Source organism: Cyclopterus lumpus, chromosome 16 (assembly GCF_009769545.1).
Source record: "Cyclopterus lumpus isolate fCycLum1 chromosome 16, fCycLum1.pri, whole genome shotgun sequence".
NCBI classification, from domain to species: domain Eukaryota; kingdom Metazoa; phylum Chordata; class Actinopteri; order Perciformes; family Cyclopteridae; genus Cyclopterus; species Cyclopterus lumpus.
The window spans coordinates 7,957,269-7,978,189 of NC_046981.1; the positions used below are offsets into that span (position 1 = coordinate 7,957,269).

The following is a 20,921-nucleotide window of genomic DNA, read 5'->3' on the forward strand; positions in this document are numbered from 1 at the left end:
AGGAGAAGAATTTTAAATGTGATACTTGATTTTACAGGGAGCCAGTGCAGCGCAGCTAATACAGAAGTAATGTGATCTCTTTTCTTAGTTTTTGTAAGTACACGAGCTGCAGCATTCTGGATCAACTGGAGGGATTTAAGAGACTTATTAGAGCAGCCTGATAATAAGGAGTTGCAGTAATCTAGTCTGGAAGTAACAAACGCGTGAACCAGCTTTTCTGCATCTTTTTGAGATAAGATGTGCCTGATTATAATACATTACATATAATACCAGTACGAGTGAAAGGCCAAATAATAGGTCAAAGTTACACTCTTTACTGTACAGATAAGACATATACAACTGCAGGATTGCAGGGGCCAGGCTATATTCAAGAAGTAGAATGTAGGGTCACATTTGTAAATGTACAACGTACATTCTGAGAAGACAATAAAAGTACAAGATAGCTTTTATATATTATATATATTTTATATGTTATATATATATATATATGTATATAAATATACATATATATATATATATATATATATATATATATATATATATATATATATATATATATAACATAAAATAAAACCTAAACAGAGCTCAATAGAAAAATATTCCATGTGGAGTTAAGATGCTTGTGTCTCGTATGATTTAAGAAGTGTAATTATATTGTAAATGTAACATGCTCAGTAGTAGCTTAGAGGGTTAACAGGATCTTTAAGCAAGACAGGCAACCTGTTATCAGTTAAATGAGCCGAGGGGGGACAGCAGATTTTAAATAGTGATTATTATGGCATTACTGAGAAACTATGGCATTTCTGTGAATGATATGGCATTTCTGAGAAACAGCTCTGGTTATTGCATTTTAGAGAGCAGGACAGGTTTAACAAGATATAATGAGCTTGGATTAATCAATAATATAATCATGCGGTATATAATAACAGTATAGCAGTAGGAGCAGATATAATAATAGAAAAAACTACTATTACAAGCAGCAGCGGCGAAAGTAGAATGAGAATGATAAAAGTAGCAATAGTAGCAGTTATTATAATAGAAATATCACAAGTACTTTTTATAGTACTTAAAGTACATTTAGCTGATTGATCTGCACTTCAACTGAAGTTACATTGTGACGACCCTCTCTGCCACTGGCTCGTGTCCCTGCAGGTGGGCATGGCCAAGGCTCATCGGAAGAATGGGAACACCTGAGCTAATCAGCAGCACTGGCCTTGTGTGCAAGTGCTGCACTTAAAAGGCCCTCTGGTCTCAGGAGCTCGCTCTCCCTCGCTGTCCTGAGACCCTGACTGGCTGCCTATAGGAGAGTATGATTTGACCTAACAACGTCACACACACACTTCCCACGCATGCACTCACCTCCACCACTGAAACTACTGACTCCACACACCACTGTTTTGCTACCTAAGTTATATTAGACTACCTAAGTTAAATAAAAACCCTTGCTGATAACAATTACCTGTGTGTCCCCCTTTGTTGTCGCGGCCATGCGGCCCGGTTTGTGACAACATTTATATTCTTCTACATCACGTTTATCGAGGGGTCAAGTGACGCTCTGAGAATAGTTTTTTTTGTTCAGTGCAACAGACTATAACTTATTATAATATTATGGTTATCTAAGGCAACTTATGGTGATATAAAATAATTAGAATCTCTCCTCTCCACTGCCCTTTAGTTGCTGTTGTGCAACGGTACACTTTGACTAGATGAAACACTTACGCTGTTTGGCAGACAAAAACATTTTCTCATATGAGTAAAAGCATCTGGACTAAAGAGCAGCATCAAAGTTACTCATAAGATTTCCCAGATCTGTCCCATGTTTGGCCTCAACAGCAACATTTTACCATGGATATTTTGCCCAAACTGTAAACCAACAAATGTGTATCTCAGAGCTCTGAGGTGATTTACTATAACTATTTCTATACAGTTACAGCGCCTTAATGAGTCAGGGTAAAAAATGTTGGGACCAAACCAAGAGTCTGACGAAGCCAAACATCACTTCCACTCGTGTCTGTTTTCAATTAGCCTGTCTTCCCCCCACCCTGTCTGGGCCACCATCTCTGACATCAAGAAGGAGGAACAGTTTCAGCTGGCACACATGTTGGGGTTCAAGTTTGATCTATTACAAATGGGATGGAAAAAGTATGGACCACCAAGTATTGTGTCATGCTTTCCCACCAAATTGCAGTTCCTCCAGAATACACGAACACTTCATGCGTCATCATTATTACAAGAAGATACACCCTGTGTTAAGAAAATCAGTCCTACATGGGTTACTAAAATATATAATGGTTGATGATTTGATTTTATTGCTCTATACAGCAACACAATACAACAACATTCTACACGTTTGTTGTCATTGTTTTATTGTTGTGGTTTATTTATGGTCTAATATTTAATTATTTTCCTTTCACTCTTTTCAAAATGCAGAGGGCAGGCCATTTAAAGAAGATGGGAAAGCGAATCCATGTTTGTGCTTCAAGGAGACTGTAACGAGTTTGAGTTTCGGGCAGGCATAAAAGAGGGCAACACACGGGACCTTTGCAATTAACTTGTTTTATTTCGTTCGTTTTATAGGCGGTCGGGTTTCCTCTTCTCGGTCGCTCCGCCAGTATCTGCTCCCCTCTCCTCCTCTCCTTCCCCAGCTACTGCTGCTCTTATCCGGAAGACACTTAAAACCCCCAATTGACCCCAGCTGAAGCTGATTACCCCGCACCGTTCCCTGAACCACGGCCCCGCCCCACCCACTCTGCAGCTGAGCCTAACCACTCCCCGCTTCCCCAGAGACTGTTAAGTCATTTGTGGAATTCACATCGGCGTGTTGATGTCAAACGCGGAGCCAAGTAGAAAAACATAAACTGCAGTTCCAAGCAGTACACGATAAAGGTGTGTGAGCAGGTGAGCTCCAGATCATATGTATGTATGTGAGCAGGTGAGCTCCAGAACACATTTCAATCAGGAGAGACTTGTTTTTAGACTTTAACAATAATCTATTACAATTGCATATATTTGAATATAGTGCAAAGTCTTTGGCGATTGGACTCCATCCTGAATTAGGATAAGCAAGAGGTAGAGATGCAGATATCTGCTAAGGCAGAACCCCCCTGGAGTCCACACACTGTTGGTGGTGAAGAAGAAGAGTTGTTGTAACCCGATGATGAAAGATGAAATGACAACTGACAGCAGCAGAGAGGAGAACATATTTTAAAAGTTTGACAACAACAATGTGATTGTCTTCCAGAACCGCTCGGCCTCCGATTGGTTCTTTCATCGAACATGCCCCCAAACAGCAGAACAAAGAGTAAAGAGTGTCTTACTTACAGCACTTCTGCTTAATATGTAAAGCAGGTGAGCGCCATACCTCATACAGGTATGTGAGCATGTGTGTGCCAAGCCGAATATGTCACACATGTCCTTGGCAGCTCACAAATATGTATTGGACCAGAGTTATGTTCATGTCATAACATGAGTTTGATCTTTGTCTTTGTTATTGTCTTTTTAGAGTTTGATCTTTGATCAAGAGTAATGTGGGTATCTTTACACTTGAACAAACAATAATCAAATGCAAAGACAGTTATTTAACATTATGTTCGGGGGTAGTTACATGTATACAGTGTTAGTTACAACCGGCCCTTTGAGGGCAACCGTGATGCTGATGTGGCCCATGGGTGAAAATGAGTTTGACCCACCTGTTACAATTATCAACCTTACTCATGAAATAATTATTGAAGTTATTGGCAATCTCAAGTGGTTTTGTTAAGAAAGTACCATTGGTTGTTAGGTTGGGTTTGCTTGATGTGATGATCTACATACAACTTAATTATAGATCTTATTTCTTCAGCTGAAAATATTTACATGAGCTATCAGCAGGCCTTTTCCTGGGATTTTCAGGGTTTTCTAGCCCATATTAAGATGACACCAAGCGGTACGAAGCCAAATAGCAAGATTAGGGTTTAATGACCAACTGGGTGTTCCCTCAGTTTGCCGAGAAGGCTTTTATGGGACTACCTCAGGGTGAGCTGCAGCATGCACACTCATACTGGTGGAGCTACCATCACTTACTGGAACTTGGGCAAAAACACATAGTTTGAAGCTGCATGCCATTGGACCAGAGCCCACAACCTTCTGAAGTCACTGTCTGGAGGAATCACTGACAGAAATGTCACTATACTGAAACCGTAGTTCCCCCTTGGGATTGTCAGAGTCTTTGAGCATCATTTCTCCAAAATGGAAAAACTGAAATATAGATTAGGAAAAATATATATATTTTGGGCCCTTTAGGGTGAATGTGTCAATAAAAAAACGTGTTAATTCACTGCACTGATGAGATTTATTATTACCTATATATAGGGTTGTATCAGTTTGAGCTGAAATGACAACTGACAGCAGCAGAGAGGAGAACATATTTTAAAAGTTTGACAACAACAATGTGATTGTCTTCCAGAACTGCTCGGCCTCCGATTGGTTCTTTCATCGAACATGCCCCCAAACAGCAGAACAAAGAGTAAAGAGTGTCTTACTTACAGCACTTCTGCTTAATATGTAAAGCAGGTGAGCGCCATACCTCATACAGGTATGTGAGCATGTGTGTGCCAAGCCGAATATGTCACACATGTCCTTGGCAGCTCACAAATATGTATTGGACCAGAGTTATGTTCATGTCATAACATGAGTTTGATCTTTGTCTTTGTTATTGTCTTTTTAGAGTTTGATCTTTGATCAAGAGTAATGTGGGTATCTTTACACTTGAACAAACAATAATCAAATGCAAAGACAGTTATTTAACATTATGTTCGGGGGTAGTTACATGTATACAGTGTTAGTTACAACCGGCCCTTTGAGGGCAACCGTGATGCTGATGTGGCCCATGGGTGAAAATGAGTTTGACCCACCTGTTACAATTATCAACCTTACTCATGAAATAATTATTGAAGTTATTGGCAATCTCAAGTGGTTTTGTTAAGAAAGTACCATTGGTTGTTAGGTTTGGGTTTGCTTGATGTGATGATCTACATACAACTTAATTTATAGATCTTATTTCTTCAGCTGAAAATATTTACATGAGCTATCAGCAGGCCTTTTCCTGGGATTTTCAGGGTTTTCTAGCCCATATTAAGATGACACCAAGCGGTACGAAGCCAAATAGCAAGATTAGGGTTTAATGACCAACTGGTCGTTCCCTCAGTTTGCCGAGAAGGCTTTTATGGGACTACCTCAGGGTGAGCTGCAGCATGCACACTCATACTGGTGGAGCTACCATCACTTACTGGAACTTGGGCAAAAACACATAGTTTGAAGCTGCATGCCATTGGACCAGAGCCCACAACCTTCTGAAGTCACTGTCTGGAGGAATCACTGACAGAAATGTCACTATACTGAAACCGTAGTTCCCCCTTGGGATTGTCAGAGTCTTTGAGCATCATTTCTCCAAAATGGAAAAACTGAAATATAGATTAGGAAAAATATATATATTTTGGGCCCTTTAGGGTGAATGTGTCAATAAAAAAACGTGTTAATTCACTGCACTGATGAGATTTATTATTACCTATATATAGGGTTGCATCAGTTTGAGCTGAAATGACAACTGACAGCAGCAGAGAGGAGAACATATTTTAAAAGTTTGACAACAATAATGTGATTGTCTTCCAGAACTGCTCGGCCTCCGATTGGTTCTTTCATCGTACATGCCATTTTTAGAGTTTGATCTTTGATCAAGAGTAATGTGGGATTTGTAAGATATGTGTTCAGAACTTCGGGTCCCGTGGCCGCAGGAAATTCAGGATTCAATGAATTAAAGTTTAACAATATTTAATGGCAAAGATAACATTCATATAGCGTTCACGATCGTGGAGCTGGTAAGGGAGAGCTCTCCGCAGACGGACACCTCGCTGCTCCCAAGGCCTCTCTTTCAGCCAGGTGCAGCGTAGAGCCCGGGGCTGTCTCAAGATCCCAAACCAAAGAACTCTGACTCCAGAACAAATGCTCGGCTGTTAGTCTGGTCATGCAAATGAATTCACACCTAAAGGTTAGTTCTATTGGCCAGTTCAAAGAATGCCGTCATTCAGTTCGCTAAGCCAATCGATAAGCTGGCGAGGTCAAAAGCTCACACTCCGGTCAAGGACAGGAAGTTCCCCTTTAGAATAAACCTATTATCCTGCCTTCAGAATAAAAGTAACATCTCAGGTTTCAATCGACATTCATTTTAACTATTGTCTAAACAATAAAACATCATTCATTCTCAAGCATCATACAGTTAATCATTACATTTGTCATCAACAAACAGAATAATAAAACAGTGATCCTCTCTTATGCTTTATAATACATTCCTCAGAATATTCCTCAAATTAATTATCATAACTTTCTTTATGTATTAATTTAAAACATAACCTCTGTTATTTACATGTGCAAGTATATATAAAATCCACTACAACTCAACAGTATCTTTACACTTGAACAAACAATAATCAAATGCAAAGACAGTTCTTTAACATTATGTTAAATATATTTATTTTGCGCCCTTTAGGGTGAATGTGTCAATAAAAAAACGTGTTAATTCACTGCACTGATGAGATTTATTATTACCTGAAACTCTGTCACTGTCTAAGAAGTAACAACATGCTAAAGTCGGTGGAATTTAAAAGAGAATTTGGCAGAATGGAGTTGATCACTTCAGAGATACAGTTTGTGACAAATATAACTGGATCAGAGAAACACAACAGGGTATTGATTATACATATTTGCCAAAGGTCAGCAGTGGGAAAACAACTTTACAAATGATGATGAATTGGAACAACACGCAGATATGTGTGCTGATGGCTTACTTCTTGATGGGTGTACAATATTCTAAAGTAGAATGTAAGCCTCAAACATGCCAACGTTACAGGCTAAGAAAAGGAACCACACCTTCTATTTACCTAGATGTCTGAATGAGAGATTTATGGCTATCAAAGGTGAGATCTGCTGAAGAAACCTTTATGACATATAATCTCAGTGATGTTGAGTGAGTTGGGTTCCATACAGCAGAATTCCAAGAAGGGCTAATATAATCCAGACTTTACCGCAAAGATTATTCAGATAGAATTTCACATCCTAAAAGTTTCTTCCTACTGTAAGGCATGTAACAATACATCATTGGTTTCCTTGGCAGTCAGTGGAAAAAAATACAAGCAATCTGCCTATTAAACGACCAACTGAGAGTTGAGTCATTTATTGCTATATTTAGACGTTCCACAAGTGCTTTATAAGACTCAAAGGTCCCGGTCAGTCCTCACATTGTGTTTTCTCCCCAGATAAGACATCGTTAATTTCTGGAGAATTACTGTGTTCAAAAGCTGTCAGCAGAACTGTTGTTCATAGCTATTTTATGCCCAAACACATTGTTGCAATACAAAAAAATGTGATATCTTTATCTTGTTTGCATTAAAACAATTAAATATAAACATTTTATTGACTTAGAGTATGTCAGAGCTGACAGTAAAGTCAGAAGTAAAAATGTTTTTTGTCTTTCAAAAGTTTTGTTGTCATGTTTAGAGAATTAAAAAAAATTGTCAATGATACCATTTTAAACTATTATTGCTTATCAATACTAACCCCCAACATTAAATAATTAGATGAAACAATTAACATTTAAGTTGTAATCAGTTATATATTTTTTGTACTTATACTGTAATATGACAACGTATTCTCATCATACTTTTTCGTGATTTTTTCTTACAAAATCCTGTGTCAATTTCTGCTTGTTACATGAATAAAGTCTTTAAAAAAAAAAAAACTTATATTTTTCACAGGAAACTGACTTAGGTTTAGGTAACAAAACTACTCAGTATACTGAGGTTTAGATTGTGAAATACCTAATCTAGTATATCCATTGTTGCATGTGAATGACTTTGCATACAAAGTCAATAGAAACACAGTCGCAATAAGACGTGAACTGAGTGGTGGTGGATGGGTCAAACAAACGGCGATCCTTCAACCATGAGACGACTGTTGGCTCCCCATGTGGAACAAGAAGTCAATGTAAATGTCACATAACTTGCATATTTTTCACCCAGATAATGATCTGAAAAGTTTTATTCCCTAAGCCTGAGAAGGTCATTACTACACAGAACTCACATTAAGCCATAATATCCGCGTTTTTGTTTTCAGTAACTAACCCACCATCTACTAACCAACCAACCAACTATTAATGATATTTATGAACTTTTAACGGGGCTAATTTTAGCCAGGTCTGTCCATTATTGCCAGTTAGTTGGCACCAATTGCCAAATTCTATGAGTGAAAGCTAATTGTATACCTCTCTAGCTCAATCACTGTCATGATGTATGGTATGCCAGCTAATAACACAGGCTGGATGACTAGTATGAATGTAAATCATTGAGGCAAACTATAGTTATTGTACCATACGGTAAAGTCCTATATTTAGTCAATTCTGAGAGGCCATTGAATCCAAACAGTTACAATCAGAGCCATTAATACATTTATCTGGTTATTTTCATCCTCTAGTCAGCGATAACTGGTTGGCGCTGCCTGTTTGGATATACATCCTAATTATTGAGCTGTATTCAGTTGCTGGCAGAGCCATAACAAGGAACACAAACATGCACAATTAGATACAAATACAATTTTTTTTACAAAGTATTTTTACAGTCAAAACAACACAGATATGATGTTTTTTAGTGGGATTCGCCATGTCCGCCCCATTAACTTCAAAGAACTGGCACCAATGTCTGGCACAAATGCAACACTACGTCAGGATGACCTAATGACCCTTTCTTCTTTTATATATTCCTTGCACCGCAGGAAATAAAGTGGGACACATTTAGAATGTTTGTGTTAACAACTGTGAAATGGTCTATGGTTAGATAAATGTTTCAGTATTGCCCAACGTGGTTGACCAAATACTGACTGAGAAATATTGGATATTTGAGTAAAGTTTAGTCCTTAGACTCAATATTATTCTTAGATGTGACAATTTTTAGGGGGATGGAACTGCGTACCTGGACTCTTTTTTTAACATCCCAAATAAGGACCAGGCCTTTTCATTATGTGAATTTTTCATTACTTGGTCTTGAGGTGGACATCTTTGATGTAGTGTGTTATCTCTCTCAGTCATGAGTCCCCTTTGCATTAAGAATGGGTAGTCTCCAGCGATAGGCAGGCACTGTATTTGTGTGGGGTGATGCCGACAAGAGCAGACTGTGCCTGAGATGTCTGATATCTCCCTCTTGTACCTGGAACCACCAACCACTGCTCCAGCCTGTTGGCCTGCAGTTATCAGAACAGGAGGTTCCTAGGAACTATTTAACTATCAAGGAAGAGGTAAAATACTTTGTAGCAGAGCATTCATCAATAACATGATTGTTTGCTATATGGGTTGTATAATTTACTGAAGATTAAACTTCACAAGCTATAAACACGCTGTTCTCTTCCTCTATGGACACTAACTGACTGTTGTCTATGTGATCCCACTCAAAGGGAAGCTAATCTGCAGCTCAAAGATTAACATTAAGCATTGGTGGCATGCAGGTTAAAAATGTTTCTGGGCGAATGACATAATACAAGGGTAGTCAATATACGCCATTCTCATGGTAATATAATATAATGTCATACTTTACTGCATCTGAGTCTGTCAGCAGCACTATGTGACAAACTCATAGCGAGTTGACATGTGATGTGTTTTAAGAGGGGAGTTTTAACAGGGGAGTGGAGCTTCCAAAGAAAATCAATCGAGGACACACCGTATCTGTATATTTAATTTGTTATTCAAGGGGGTCATATCAAATCAATCAAAATCTAATATTCAGCATCCCAAACGCAAAAGAGAGGCCATTGGGTGAACGATTCAGAGATGTCGAGGTACTTCTCCCATATAGATCCGGCCTCTATTCTGGGAGGATTTGTGTAACGTGTAGATCATTTGTAAGGGTTGAAGATTCACAGTACTGTAAATCGGTGGCAGCCAGAGTTACAGACACATCGTTTTGATAGAACAGCATTATTTGTAAAAAAACACAAAAAATAGGTATTTGGCTTGTAAACTTACACTTGTGATTATAGAATTTGGCAAAAACATAATTAATTTATGATATACACCCCATCATAGCTAAATAATCCAATATATCCATAAAATCCATATAACATGTTCATAATATAATGTAACATATTTGTACAAAACAACGCTTATATACTTTTTATTTATTGATTTTATTGATCGCTTATATACTTTTAGTCACAGTTTCTGGTTAAGCTGTGCAAAAGGTAAAATGTGTTATCTAAATGAAATCAAGCAACCAGAAGCAAGGAGAAGCAAGGTTTAAAATGATTATATTGATGCTTATCTGGGTCACTTAAGAAAAATCAGTGACATTTTCCATCTTGAAAAGTGTTTTGATGTCACACTGTACAAAGTACAAAAGGATAAAGGGAATTTGTTATGTAACGTTTAATTACTCTCACTCTGCCTTTCCCTCTTGACTGGTCCATAAAGACTGGCTTTGACATCAGAGGGTTTAAAACATTCAGGTTCTACTCCAACAAATCATTTGTTGGCAAACATTAAGTATGACTCAAGTGTTACATTCTCAGTGAAAATGTGGTTTGCAATAGATATACTTCCACATCCTCACATGTGATTCAGAGTTGTGCTCGGGGATGTTGTATTTAGTTTTAGCAACACAATATTCTCTGTACCACAGCCCTGATGTGACACAATGCAAATGTAACAACAAAGTGTAAGCTAAACATCCTCTGAGAGGTCTTGGGGGTCTTCTTCTTCTTCTTGTGCTTTCTAACATGGGATGTAGTCAGTTTTTTGCTGCCTCCTTGTGGTCACATGAAGGCTTTGACTGTCTCAGCCTGATGCATCAATTTGTTTAGTTGGGTATTGCATTTGATGGTAATTGGACAACACTGCATTTAAAATATTACTTCAGTAAACGTGCAAAGGTGTTAGACAAAATGCTCACAACATATCAGAAGCAAATTATTCAGAATGGTACCTTTCAGAGTGTTGGATCCATTTACATTATTTGTATATTATTAATTTGACTTAAAAGCATTTCAATGCAGCGTATTTGTCGAAGTTTGTGGAAGTGGAGCTTATGTCAACTACTCACTGTTGGCAGTGTAATGAAAAACATTTTTAAAGCTCCTCATGTGTTTTGTATGCAAAATCAAAATATGTACGGTAGCTAGTAACTTTAGCTGTCAGATAAAAGTACAATATTTCTGTACTACAAGCTCCTCAAAATTCTACTTACAGTAAGTGAGTAAATCTAGTTAGTTACTCTCCATCACTGTCACACACAAATAAGAATAATTGCGGTTGCTTCAGACAGTTCAGTGTTGCCTGGACACCACTGATTAGCTTCCTGCCCTGTAGTGGGGAAAGGAGTCACACTATGATGTAAGGCTCTATAGAAGGCCAGAGGCTTGATGAAATGCTTTTATTGCACTATATGCATCTTCCCAACTCTCAGAAACCCAAATCCTCATCTGCATCCTCATCTACATCTGCATCTGCATCTCCATCATCATCTGCATGTTCAGCATGATGCGTTTGCTCATGGTTAGATGACCAATACAGAACTCTGCATTAGAAAAGAGAAAATGTGGAAATCAGTATATGATACCAACTACTATCTGCCTTCGTCGGGTGCATCTTGACTTCACAGGTAAGGTATTTATGAGTGTATTTGCTGTTTGTGTCTCATATTGTAGAAGTAAAAGATGCATTTTACCCCAGGGAGAGGAACAGCAGCAGAAGCAAAGCAGTTAAACAGGCGGTGAGAAGCAGCGGCGAGGGGAGGAGGAGGAGGGAGCGGGCCGAACCACCAGGCGCAGGGAGTAACCGCCCTCCTGGGAGCAGAGACAGGTCGAATATCTCCTGCAGCTCTGTGTGGCCTGCCACAACCTGGGGGGTCACTTAAACCGAGCGGGGCAGAATACAGGGGAGCATTTCAACTCACGTTGAGGTCAAAACACAACTAGTAATGGTGAAGGAATAGGGAGAGGGATCAAATAAAAAGTTTATTGAGTAAAAAATTATTTATTTGTAATAATGGCTGATTACATTTGAGTACAAATCTACGTGAGATATTTGTTTTTATACTTTGTAATTCATTTGAAACATTAATGATGTCATTGAGAAGAAGAAAACTAAAAGAAAACAAAAGTCTGTCCTTAGTGCGGTGAAGCCCAGTAATAATTTACATTAAGACTTAGGACATACAGGGAAGATACATATGTACTTATACAGTACATACATACTTATCCACATATGCAAAGCTGTAGGCTTATGCATATCCATATATGTATATACATATATGTATATGTGTATATATATATATATATATATATATATATATATATATATATATATATATATATACATACTCATTTACATGCATCTGTACAATGCATTTAATTGACTGTCAATATTTATTTGGGTTTTATTTCTTCAATTTTTCGAATTAACTTTCAAATCCCTGTCCCCCCCAAAGCTATTCTCAGTATTCTGACCTTATTTATGCTGCATTTGTATCTTCTAAGCATATTCTCTCCTGAAGTTTGAAGGAGTTGTTTTGTCCTCCCGTCAATCAGTAATCATCACAGTTTCTAATTCTTTCTCCTAAAAGTGGTGTATCTTGTTACCTCTGAGATAGTAGTAAAGCCTGACAATGGAGCGCTGGCTTGAGTAGATCTCACACTGGTAGGTGCCCTGATGCTGCAAGCTGGTTGAAGGGATGGAGTAGAGCCTGTCCAACCCCACAGTCACTTCTTTAAACTGATCCACCTGCTGGGTTTTCCCCTGTCCATGCATAACATTTTTACAAATACTGATCATTTATTATCTGCACAGATACAAAGACCGATTTTATATGCGTACGGTAATACTTTTGAGTAATGATAGTATTCACTTTCATGCCAGAAGTTAGATGAGAAGATTGATACCACTCTTGTAAGTGTAGTTATGAATCCCAATGCATTTCTTCACACCGCCCTGCTTAGGCAGAGTCGATTGGTTAAAGTTAGGCCTGGACCGTTAAAGTTAATGTATGGATAGCCCATTGGTCAGAGCACATAAAGCTACAACCAGCCGACAGTTAGCTTCACGTAAAATAAGGGAAAAAGCTGGTGTGACTTCTGAAGCTCACTCATTAACATGTTATATCTGGTTTGTTCACACTGCACAAAAAAACAAGTTTAAATGTACAACTTGTGGTTTAATAGGGCCCTTCACCACTGCTACTGCTAAACTAACAATCAGCCCTGATCGCAAAGGTTAGTTGTTGTGTAAATTGGCCAAATGTTGTAGGACACAGGTCTTCCGTGGACCAAGGCTCCGCCCACTGATTTGATGTGCATGGGAATGAGAAAGAGAACAACACAAGTTTGTGCGCATTTGGCAAAGTCCGAGGGATTCTCCTCCCTCAACAGCAATATGGGAAATGCAATGTTGACCTACTGCATTAATCTCTCTCGTGCTCTATCCAGTATCAGAACACAGGTACAGCATCAGGTGAAAACCTGAGCGCAACCACACAGGCACCTACTGTTCCGTAGGCGGTCCAACGTTGACTCAAAACAACAACAAAATGACACATCTGTTGCATAGGTTAACCTACTCCAGTGGTTCCCAAAGTGGGGGTCGCGACCCCTAGGGGGGGCGCGGTGGTACTACAGGGGGGTCGCGGCTTCATCACCAACCCACACACACAGACGCACACATACACCGGTAAAACAATATAAAATAACCGACGTGACATGCACTGTGTTCCAACCACGCCACCAGAGCGGCTCATGTCACAGACCGACTGTGGCAAAACCAGCGAGAGCGAGAGAGAGACACACAGCGACACAGAGCGAGAAAGATACGGAGCGACAGAGAAAGATAAAGATAAGAGAAGGAAGTATGTACAAAGATGGACAGATTTGTGACTGGTCTAAAGCGCAAATCCGATGGAACTTCTGTTACAGCCGCAACAGGCGACGCGACCACCTCGACAACGCCTCAAACTAAGGTAAAGTCAAGGAAATATAGCCTCTGGGCTTCACAAGCACTATTGTCGGTCAGGATGAGAGACCCCAGTGGGTTTTGTCTTAAAATACTGGCGGCAGAGAGCATGAAGCCCACTAAATTAAAAAGACACCTGAAAACCCACCACCCCGAACATATTAACAAGCACCTTGAGTTTTCTATTTTTTTTCTCAGTTAAACAAACTGAAGAATAAACTGTGAAGTGATATGTACTTATTTTAGAAAGAAATACAAATATTTTATCCAATGTTCCTATATCATCAAAGGGGGTCTTGACAGAAATAGTTTGGGAACCACTGACCTACTCAATGACGACAGCCAACGACGGGACAATCACACCCAGAATAACCTTCTCACGGACAACCTTCTCAATGACGACAGCCAACGATGGAACAATCACACCCAGAATAACCTTCTCACAGACAACCTTCTCACGGACACCTTCTCAATGACGACAGCCAACGATGGAACAGTCACACCCAGGATAATCTTCTCACTGACAATAGCCAACAATGGAACAATCACACCCTTGACATCTATTTTCGAAAGCTAGGATTATGTGGAGGAGGAACAATGGATTGTTTATTATTTTTAACCTGCATAGCAGCCATTCCAATTTTGTTAGGTGTACCACCTGACGGAGACCTATCCATTATATAATTTGCATATGTGACAGACTCATAACATCTCCTGCCTCTACACGAAAGCAACGTGACCTGTTTGTAGACACTCAATGGAAGCCATGGTGGTGGGAAGAGGACAAACTTAGCTACCATCCAGAACATAATTCTTGGTGGGCTTTCTTAAATGTACTATCCATCTATTGTTTTATTAGTCGGCATTTGCCTCCTCTAGTGACTTTTGAAGAGATATTCGGCTTCCTCTGAAGCCTCTTGTTCACACGAGTTGGCCATGGTGTTGTTTTCCATGGTGTTATTTTCCAGACGTGCCGGTAGCACATGCATACACTCACTAACTTTGCTGCACTCGAAAAGAACTTCACGGGTGATGTGTTAGTGATTCCCATCCCAGATATTTCTCACACATTTGGTCCGTCAGATTCTGCAGGGGTTTCATTCAATAAGTGGCTAAGTGATAAACTAGGACCGTGGGGAGATATGTTAGTTTCAAATTCTGGTCCTTGTTTTACTGGCTTTTGGGGTAATATTTGGGGTATGATTGTAAATATGCACGTGTACGTTGACGTACATGAAAGCGCTAATGTAAAGATGAAGTTGGACCCTATCTTAATTTAGAACTACATGATTGTGATTGGCATTCCCTGAATTGGATACTCCCCCCCCCCCCCCCCCCCCCTCTCCCCCATCTGCATCGCAATGTCATATGCGTAAAGACTAAATTCCCGCACATGCTTGCATTTTAATTAGTATACTGTGGCAGTAGTTTTACTTTGTCATATATATTTTTTACAACACAACTTCAATCTAGGTCAATTGTTGTGTTCGAATTGAGAAACATTTCCAGCTATGACAGAGTCGGGCTTCATGCTCAGCTAGACTCATTGTCTCTGGCCCCAGCCTCATATTTAACAGTCAAACATTGAGTGTGGTATCAATGTTCTCATTTAACTCTTGGGAGAAAAGCCAAAATGTTGATCTAACCGTTGAAAGGTAAAGCAGTGAATGGTTCTCCATATGCAAAGCATACCTCTTCTGCAACCTCCCAGATCACCTCGATGTCGTCTGGTAAGTTCAAATGGCACTTCGCACCACATTTGGCTCCTGCTGTTCTCTGTTGCGTTTCATTTCTTTAACTGGACACACACACACACACACACACACACACACACACACACACACACACACACACACACACACACACACACACACACACACACACACACAGAGTGAGAGAAAGAGATAACATTCATGGGGGGCAGCTCTTGCAGTCGGAGCCTTCTTAATGATAATACTTAAACCCAGTCTCTGAGGAATGGAGTAAAAGAGATGATATGCTAAACAGTGGGTGCGCTGTACAGGGTTGATATGAATACCATCGTGTGTGGGAGTCAACAGTCACCTTGCATAAAGAAGCCAAGGACTTAAAGAGTACCTTGGGTGCTCCGTGCAAAATATATAATGTGTGGAAGTAAAACCTTGCCGTGTTCTCTTTTTCAAATTCCAACTTTCTGTTAAGAGCATTTCAAGGATCAAGAGTGGATGCTTATGAGGGTGAGAATATAGTTACATAAGGATGTGTCAAATCTGGATTAGAACACATTTTCCTATTTAGAAATTGTGATGTAACCGTGTCACTAACCCAATGTGTTGGATTATTAGTACTCACCTGGACAGTCGAGAGGGAATTCACAGGAGTCATACTGGCAGGTAATACAGTTGTATACTGCACCTGCACTCTGAAAACCTGATGGGTGTGTGAAACTAACACTGATACAATATTGTTATTGTTATATGATGGAAATTAATGTTACTGGAGAGATACAAACAAAGACACTAACCACAAGGAGGGAAGCATCCAGAGACTGTGGAACCACAAGGAGATAGTTAACTTGGATTACTAAATTATATTACGATCAGATGAATTGATTCAGTGCCAAGATCCAGAGGTATGAGTCAATTCAACCTGACTGCTTCCTTTATCCTCCACAGTATTTGAAAGGGTGTAATAACATAACTATCTTATTACAGTGAGTACAGAGATCTGAGGGAGCTGTAATGACCTAATATGGGCCTTACCATAGATGAAAAGATAAAAGAAAAGGGGAAAAGACCATGTCTCACCTCTAGGCAGTTTGGAGGCAGCTGCAATGAAATTGTCTGCGGCTGTCTGCAATCTTTCCTCATACACTGTGTCTGATGGATGGAGAGTATATGAGGAGGAGGAGGAGGAGGAGGAGGAGGAAGACTGAAATATGTGTCTCAACACACAGTGGTGTGGGCATCATTTTGAAATCTCCCATGTCTAATTCCTCTCTGTTTCTGACCAATTCTGATGCTCTAAAGACTCATTACATTGTGCAGTTATGTGTCTACCAGAGCAGGTGTTCAGCTACCATTATTCAGCTTTTCGTGGAACTCTTGCACCATGGGCAGGATCTCTGCATCCAGAAGTTCTCTCAGTTGTTTGTCATAACCTCCACCTGGAAGAGGGACACAAATATTACTGCGAACATAGTGTTTTAGTTTTTTTGCCTTAAAGAAAGATTGTAAAACATTCTAAGAAAATATATCAAAAAGATAATTTTCCGCACCCACTCTTCCAGCCTCAATTACTCTCTGATGGTTGTTGAATATGCGGTCCAGCATCCTGAAGCAGGCGTCAACATTTCTAACATTGTGTTCAGTCAAAATGTGACCCCAACACAGGCGAAGACTGTCAGGAACATCAACAAAGCACTGAAAGCAGCTCAGAGAGGTCCCGAACAGCAAGCACACACACACGAGACACAAAGCAGATGTGCACATTTTGCAGCATGAGCAACAAACTCACACAAAAGGTTTCTGTATGAATTGTTTTGATTCAAATCCTGAATAACAACAATCCTCGTGACCACACCAGAGAGATGTGTATTATTCAGAGCTTTAAAAATCAAAGCTTTGAATATGAATTCTAGGTATATATCCCACATGAAATTTAACATAAGATCTTAAAAATGTCCTGCTCATGTTCTTTTAACATCATTGGGATGGAAAGGAGAGTATCACGGACTCTCCTCTGTACTTCCCTCCATTCTATTGTCTCCTCCGATTTCCTGCTGCCTCAATGCACCAGTTTTACTGCAGAGCACAGAGATGGAGCGAGCCAAGGTGGGAGGCGGCGATGTCGGGGAGAGGGGCAGATGAAGAGGGAGTTAAATGCTTATGTAGTAGAGGGGTTAAGTGGAAAGCAGGTTGGTCAGAAAACTCAAGACAAATACACAAAGAGTAAAAGTCTAACTGGTGGTGCGGGGATGGGGAGACGGAGAGTCAAAGAAAAATAGGAACAAAAGGATCATCATTAGAATAATGATGATAGACGTTTTGAGAAGTAGTGGTGAAATAATGTTCGAGAAAAAAGGAAAAATTAAGAGAGGAGGAACTAAGAGGAGGGTGCAAGAGGCAGGAGAGGACATATAGGTGACAGACAGAGGCAGAGGAGGAGGAAGAGGGAACGGGACTACAAATCAAGTCGACTGCCTCATCACATCCTGTATCCCCCACTCGGTCTCCCATCCTCCTTATCCCCCCCACCCCTTCTCCTCCCCGGTCCCTCTCGCCCCATGTATCTCCATGGCAACCAGACAGGGTGCCTAATACATGAACTTAATATATTTCCAGTGGCAGGGTGAGCTGGGTACTAATGCATTCATCCGTCTCCACACAGACAAGACAATCAATATTAGGCAAGTCTGCTCCAGGACTGCTAAAGTCAGACGGTCGGACGGACGTGGAAAATCCCCAAATACGTGTCTCTGGTGTGTTTGATTACATTTTACAATGTGTTACTTCACTTTGACTAAGAAATCTTACATACATACAATTTTTACAAATTCAAGTTGTACATAAGAAATTAAATACTGGTGCTTCATGTAAAAATCCAGTCTTTTGGCTCAGCGTAGCAAAGGTGCATAAATTGGAGAAAAATGTAAAGCATACTGAGATTGCAAATTTAACACCTGTTTTTTTTCTGTTTTTGGGTATCGGACAGAAAGAAGTATAACAAAAATGAAATAAATGACTACAACCTTTTTTTTGGCATATTTTATTAACATACTAAGGTAGAAGACACAGCACTTTTCCAGTACAAAGCACATAGTACAAAACATGCACATAATGTACACATAACCGATTTCTGAAAAGTGACGTAACTGACGGGGTCACAACCCTCGGCTGTCTTCCCATCAGCCCCCATTGAGGGCTATAACACAAAGCCAGCCAATAGGGTTGGCCCCCTGAGTGTCTGTGCTGCAGGAGAAGGGAGGTTCTTCATCATCATGAGAGGTAAACTTATTCTGAAAACCGTCAACATACTGAAGGAAAAAAAAGCCTTTTTTTGTAGGATGTTGAAACTGAATGCAGCCCTGTTCCCGAGGACCTCACCTGTGACCTGCTTTGACCTCACAGGTTAAGGGTCTCAGGGACAGAGGGGCATACTGAGAAATTAAAACACACAGGGAGGCTTTAAATATGTGTTCAAAGCACAAAAAAGCAACGCGGGGATGAAACGTATTTAAAGAAAGAACCGCAGAGTGGCTGCATCGAGAACAAGGACATGACCTCATCTGACATTTGGATTCTGCGGCACCGAACTGGTCGCTTGCTGCAGATCACAAGCAAAAACTAATCAGATCAATTAAAAACATAATCGTCACATTTTGTCTGCATTTCAGCCACACTAATCATTTGCCTTGCAGTGCAAAGTAACATTGCTCACAGCCAGGCTCAAATAATCTCAGCAATGCAGCAGTTGAGACAATTAATTTAGGAGAAGGAATTCATTTTAAACTGTTTATATATCATGGGCATTTTTTAACATGATTTATTGAGCCTGCACTGACAAATTAGTATTTTCTGAGCTCAGTGAACTGAGAGGGCTTTAACAATACCCTCAAAGCCTATGTAAGAAACATTAGCAGCAGAATTATAGTCTAGAAACTAACTTAAATGTCAAAGAAAAGGACATTTATCTTAAATTCTTACTCATTGCCCCGAACCCTTTCCTCTATGTAAGACACATAAATAGCAGACTATTTGCCTAAAACATAACTTATGCATAACAACTCATATTATTCTTTACTTCATGATAATTGCTGAGGTTTAATCCTCCGCAACGCCCTAAATTAATCTAAATTAAGTTTTGTAATTTACAGTCCAAATGTCATACCTATTATTACTTTGTCTTAATATGTTTTATTATTCCAATATTAAGAGCAAGACAGGATCTTTCTTCTGACTTCCAGTTAAGATGAAACGAGAGCAGCACAGGTGGGCACATGAGACGTGAATCCACCTGTAAATGAAATAAAAGGATGACACTTTAGGAAAACATTCATCAAACATGTAAACCTTCTGTACCTTTTGGTGACGAAAGAAAGAAACTTGAACAGCTAGAAATATCAGAAGTCAACGCCCACCTACTGGTAGACAAGACAGCATGACACATGTTGTCTGAATATGTTCATGTTTTTCTGGAAAAGGGAAAGTTGCACATTTTGTGACATGTTTGTCATGTTTTCATCACGTAAAACACCTTCCTGGTGAATAAAGTGCACCTTATTGGTGCCAGCGCCATATTCTGCATCAAAATGAACTGCATTAATGCCCATTATGTATTACTACAGTTTACACTTGTGAGCTACAGGCCTCAAGATTTTGGAATACGGAGGTGTGGTTTTCAGATCTGTTAATACAGCACACATGTCATAACTTCACTAGAAATTAATTGTGGATTTTTTCTGCACAAGAGATTGCTTTCAGGTGTGTTTAAAATACCGTCATTCATGTCAGTATCAATAAAACAAAAACATAATTATTTATGCCAAATCACATAGCCACAGTGAAATAAAATGACGCCCTACCTTATCTCTTCCCCTCCTTTCCTCCTCGCTACATTGCCATCTTTGTCATTAAGATACATAATCAAACATGTCAAGTCCAACACTGGCCAACTCAAACGTTCCAGTTCCATATAAACTGGTGTAGTGTAATTAGTGTCTAGTGTACTTGTCTTAGTGTCCAAATGTTTGTATGTTTTCACAACATCCAATTGTCCTGTTTTTATTTTTATTGGTATATTGCACCAAGAAAAATATAGAAAAAAATATATGGTAATTTCTATTTGAACACATTTGTGATACCTTACCAGCCATGACATTAAATTCCTCGACAGCTACTCCTCTGCCAGATAGATGTATGAAAGGTAA

General features: G+C 39.5%; 1 protein-coding gene across 1 annotated transcript; it reads right to left on the reverse strand.

The window, feature by feature from the left end:
* Positions 1-11,412: 11,412 nt before the first annotated feature.
* Positions 11,413-17,484, reverse strand: LOC117745570 (sperm acrosome membrane-associated protein 6). Its single transcript, XM_034553981.1, is given in 10 exon segments — positions 11,413-11,588; positions 11,739-11,922; positions 12,652-12,808; positions 15,707-15,751; positions 15,753-15,790; positions 16,319-16,423; positions 16,518-16,541; positions 16,801-16,872; positions 17,073-17,159; positions 17,271-17,484. Coding segments are annotated over 10 exon segments (1,041 nt in total). The 3' UTR covers positions 11,413-11,473.
* Between the last annotated feature and the right edge of the window lie 3,437 nt (positions 17,485-20,921).